Genomic DNA, 5,000 nt, shown 5'->3' on the forward strand with positions numbered 1-5,000 from the left:
AAAATAGATATTCTGAGGGGATAACCTAAGGTCTTGGTCTCCAAAAATACGCAGTATCAATACATACATTTTATCAAAAGCAGGGTCTATAGTGTCGATCGCCCGGGGATCTTCTAGCCCCGCCCACCACTTTGTGACGTCATATAGAGGAATTGTTGAGGCGAGTCATCCGGCCGGCCAGAATAAGGGCTTGGCTTATCGTATTGTTTATGTTTCTTTTATTATATATATATCTGAAGAAACACAAACTAATACGTTTAGGTTATGGTTTACAAATTTACGAATATGCTTTTAGAGGCACATGTATATTTTTAAAGTAATATTTTGAGAAATACAAAATACAGAAAAAGGGATTCAACAGTTAACTTCCTATGCGCGTCCACTCCTTTTCTGGGCGAGACATAGGTGAGATGAAGTTACATGCGCAGAACAGGCAATTATTTTACCCTATTGACCCTGGTCAAGAGTCTAAGAAAATCTTTAAGACGGACTATTTTATGTAAAATTATAATGCTACCACCAGACGATTCCCTTTTCGATTTTTGGGGGTAGTGATTTCTGCTACTCTCATGGAGATCTCAAAACTCAAGTGCTCAAAATATATTGATTCCTTAATCACTGGGAAAACAAAGGGTAAATGAGTAGAAAAGAAAGGTCATTTCTGCCCTGGTCGTGATTACTGGATGATGAGAGTGGGACTGGCCTCCTAATTTCGAAAGACAGACGTCGTGAATTGCCTTCTGCACGTTTTTCATTTTATATCTTGTACTCTTGCCATAGCTCTCCAAAATTGCCCATTTTCATCAATGATGTGTAGGAAATACTCAAGAATAGATAAAGAATGCCCTGATCACTAGCAGCATAGATCCGACAGTCTTGACCATTATTAATTTTGCCTCTGCCAGGGTACCTCTAAGATTTAGTCTAGGAAAGGAAATGATAATATGTAATCGTTTATTTATCTATTTATCATAAATATTATTAGACAAATGGCGAATTAAATTGGACTTATATATATATATTTTTTTTTATTTGTTATTTTTACAACTCAAACTAGAGAAAAATATATTGAAATCTATTTTTTCCTTCTAAGTAGTATGATATCAGTCAAAACTACATGAGCAACCGCAGAAGAGGGGGAATACGTTTACATTTGAAGGTTTACATACTTGTATTTTTTCATTTTGTTGTTGTATTTGATTTCATGAAGTGAAGATATATCTCCAAAATAGTATGGTGCAGTGGGCTAATATTTGTTTTCATATAATTACTTATGTACTGCAGTAGTATAGTCATGCCCTTTTCTTTATTTTCAATATTAGGTGAATTGAGGAGTGCCTTTTTGCACTTAATGAAATGAACTGTTCTCGTTTAATATCCATTCCATTTTTTCTCGATTTCAATCCTATATTCATGTAATGATATTTAATAATTCCCACACCAACAATGCAACATGTGCTCCTTGAGACAGTCTTGAACTTCACACACCAGTGGATGTGATGACACAACGAGAATCACAATGTATCAAATGAAACATTTCCTGAGATTCTTAGTTATACTGCCTGCTGCATTATGTTCACAGCTGTAATACTGGTCTTGTGAGTCCTAATTTAAATTGACGTCTTCCACATCTTCCTATCAGCAAAGATACCTTCAAACTACATCACCTCACATCGCGAATTTACAAAAATCCATGTCTCATAATAGGCAATACCATTGATCTTTGGTACAGTGCTGATAGTGTTCTTTGACCCCAAGAAGGTTTACAGTATTACTAATAAGCATATCATACTAACGACGCTCATCATATTGAATTGAGAGAAACATTACTCACCTGCATCCAAAGCTTAGGATGGGAAGCTGCTTCCCTAACCTGGAAATTCGGCCATTGTTATCAGTAACATCAGAAATACTGTTTCAAGGTCTACCCTATGTGGTATGTATGTGAACAGATTCAGTTTTGGATGGTTATGAAATATGGAAAATTTCATCTATCCCTCTTCTAAGAAGTAAATCCATCACGTTTTGGCCAAAAAATGAAGTTCTCGTGTGTAATATTCGATCCAAGTCTTACATATGACACCTGCTGCTTTACTAAGTGCTTATATCTAACCTCAAGTTATTTAGGATGTTGGCCACTGCTCATGATGATGGCAAATAACCCACACGGGGGATCTTAGATCTTCTTACCTGTACAGTCTTTAAATGCTAGGACTGGAAAAACAACTCAAGATCTCCTCTTAGGCCAAACCAGTTAGGCTGGCTTTGATCTGTATTGGAATAAGAAAATATTCATTGTAGAAGTTAAGGGGAGATTCGTATAACACATAAGGCCAAGAATTGGACTGGATATTCATGGATGGTTGGAAATTTTATAGTAGCAATCTTCCTTCACAAGAAGCGATCTTTGCTGCAAATCTATATGCTATCCTTGCAGCAGAGAAAACATAATCAATATAATGCGACTTTCAAAGTAATCTGCAATTCTTAGGTAAATAAAGCTGAGACTCGGCTCCACAATATATATTCATGAAAAGCTGAAAGCTGGACAAGATTGCCCCTCTTTGTGCTTAGCTGTCCATAAATATAAGACTAAATATTCATGAACTTTTCTCACCCATAGTCAATGAACAGTGCATTGGTAGAAGAATGTAATGTAGAAGGGTTTATTAGTTGAAAGTTTCACTTTTTTAACACCTAAGGAATATAGTGCCAATTATAGATGTTAATATAGCAAATTATTTTATATAATCAGTTAAACAGTAGAGATAAAGTCTGTGCTATACTGTTGCTTCAAGGCATTCGTTACTTCAGATCACTACTTAATTTCTAAGAAAGTTGTTAGGATTTCCCTCACCTATGTCGAAATAACCTTTAATTGACTGTCACCCACCTGTGGAACCTTTTCCTACTGGTATTCTCGAGCTCACTTAATGTTCCCTTCACATTTCGTTTTTGCTGCTCAGTAATTGACTTTGCAGGTTAAACATTGAATGTCTTTGGTAACCAATCAGAGTAGTTTTTTTCAATATTTTCTAGACCTATGGTATGGCCTATCAATCTATAAAGTTTATATAGTATATAAATATATATGGCATAAACCACTGTGATACTGATACCATTTGGTCTGATACCCAAGTTACACACTAAGTGTTAGATTAGTTATTCTTGCTTAAGTCAAGAATCTCTAATCTAATGACTGCCTAACACACATTTAATACTAATGAAAAGAGTAATCAGATACATTCGCATAAAGATATGTGAAAATACACTGATAGTAATAATAACTGGTAATTATGATTGTTATAACAATGAGTAATGAGTGATTATATATTTTCAGAAGATACTGAACTTAGCAACTATGGTGCTGCTGCCTCCACTTCTTCTGCCATTCCAAAGCAGTGTGATGATCCACTTCTCTCTATGCCTCCACCGAGCTATGAGATGGTTTTGGATTTGAAAAGGAAGGAAATACAGCTGGAAACAGAGATAGCAGATGAAGAGCGACGAGAACGTGTACGAACTACAAGAGGAAGGATAGAGAATATTTTTGGGCGAACCAAGAGAAAGAAACAACAAAACGAAAATTCTCCACCATCAGCAGCCTCTTTCCCGGTGTCTTCGCCATCGTCATTGTCATCTGGCCTCTTCACCATCAGTAGTGAGAGTCTACCTTCAGCAGACTATTATGCTCAGGCTTCGACATCCAATGGGCAGAGTCACACATCAGTGCCTTCACGACATGTAACCTCACCCTCAGATTCTGAGTCTTCGCACTCAGACTACTCATCCAATTTCCTGTCGACACCCACTTCTAGCAGGTCACCTTCTGTTTCCTCAGCAGATTCACCTCTGAACAACTTGACCGTCCCTCCACTGGTAGATGTCTCATCTACTGAAGGAGGGAGTCCAGGGGAACTGCTCTCTGTGAACCGAGGATTAGCTTCAAGACCCTGCACAGGTCGCTCTGTATTGTCTCGACCAACAACCTCCATCAGTACACGGTCTTTGCCACCTCCACCGCAACTGCAGAGAAAAACCAGTCTACCAGGGGCGCTATTGGAGTCAGAAGATGAGGATAAAGAAGATAAGTAAAGGTGTTTCGATTAAGAAATTATAGCATTGAAAACGATTTTTATGGCTACTGGTCACGGTTTACAATGTTATAACATAAGGCACACTGCTGATTTCGGTGGCTGTTGTCATCGGAACTTCAACAACTTGGATAGGAGCATGGTTCTGCACTTCATCCAAATTGTCATAATCCTGGTACCGAGCGTTTGGATAGATTGTCCTCACTTATACTTTCACACTTCTTTAGTGATGATAGCAGCATATCTCCCTCTATACAACTATTAAGCACATTTTTAATGTTATCATAAAGGAATTATGTATCATTAGTTGTGTCAACGAATAGCATCAATTGCACGTGTGTTTATGTAGTCTAATATACCTGTTACACCTGCGATGTGATGGAGCAAGATGAATAATAACCAAAAAGAAATTTTAGATCTGTAATGATGTAGAAAAGTAATGCCGTTGCGGTAAGCTGTTGCCTTTTGCCTTCTGAAGATTTCTTCTTGGACGCAAGAATGTCAGTGCAATGCAACATTCCCAAGAACTGTAAACAGACCACTGCATAAATCACTAAAACCAAATTATGTAAAAAAAATAAATAAATAAAAAATAGTATGTTGATATTATGGAGCTTAATGCGTTACACATTCTGTGAAGATTCTCTTAAACCCATAGTACGTAATGATCCTATATTCATAATAGCAGTGACCAGATCACTGATGGAAAAATAGTTCTGCAGCATTTACAGTCAGAGGTGACATTTACCATTCATACTAGAAATAAGGTAAAGGCAATAATTGTAACCGTTTGACCAAGGGTATTTCTACATTCTTAAAATGAAGTATTGGTACGCCTGTCTAGCAAGTGAAAATAATCACTGTTTAAAGGTTACCTATTTTTTTAGGTTAATGATACCTGTGATA

General features: G+C 37.0%; 1 protein-coding gene across 2 annotated transcripts in view; it reads left to right on the forward strand.

Moving 5' to 3' along the window:
• The window catches only part of LOC122263773 (uncharacterized), a 58,022-nt gene that overhangs the window by 50,771 nt on the left and 2,251 nt on the right, over nucleotides 1-5,000 (forward strand). The window contains exon 7 of one of the 2 annotated variants that reach the window (XM_086548965.1): nucleotides 3,344-5,000. This exon is cut by the window's right edge and continues 2,251 nt beyond it. In XM_086548965.1, coding sequence (XP_086405091.1) covers nucleotides 3,344-4,095 — 752 coding nt within the window. In that variant the 3' untranslated portion in view covers nucleotides 4,096-5,000. Of the gene's footprint in view, nucleotides 1-3,340 lie in introns of both variants that reach the window. The other variant, XM_086548955.1, reaches the window with a different exon arrangement.

Source organism: Penaeus japonicus, unplaced genomic scaffold (assembly GCF_977035675.1).
Source record: "Penaeus japonicus unplaced genomic scaffold, GWHDUDI00000001_assembly GWHDUDI00000002, whole genome shotgun sequence".
Lineage (NCBI taxonomy): Eukaryota > Metazoa > Arthropoda > Malacostraca > Decapoda > Penaeidae > Penaeus > Penaeus japonicus.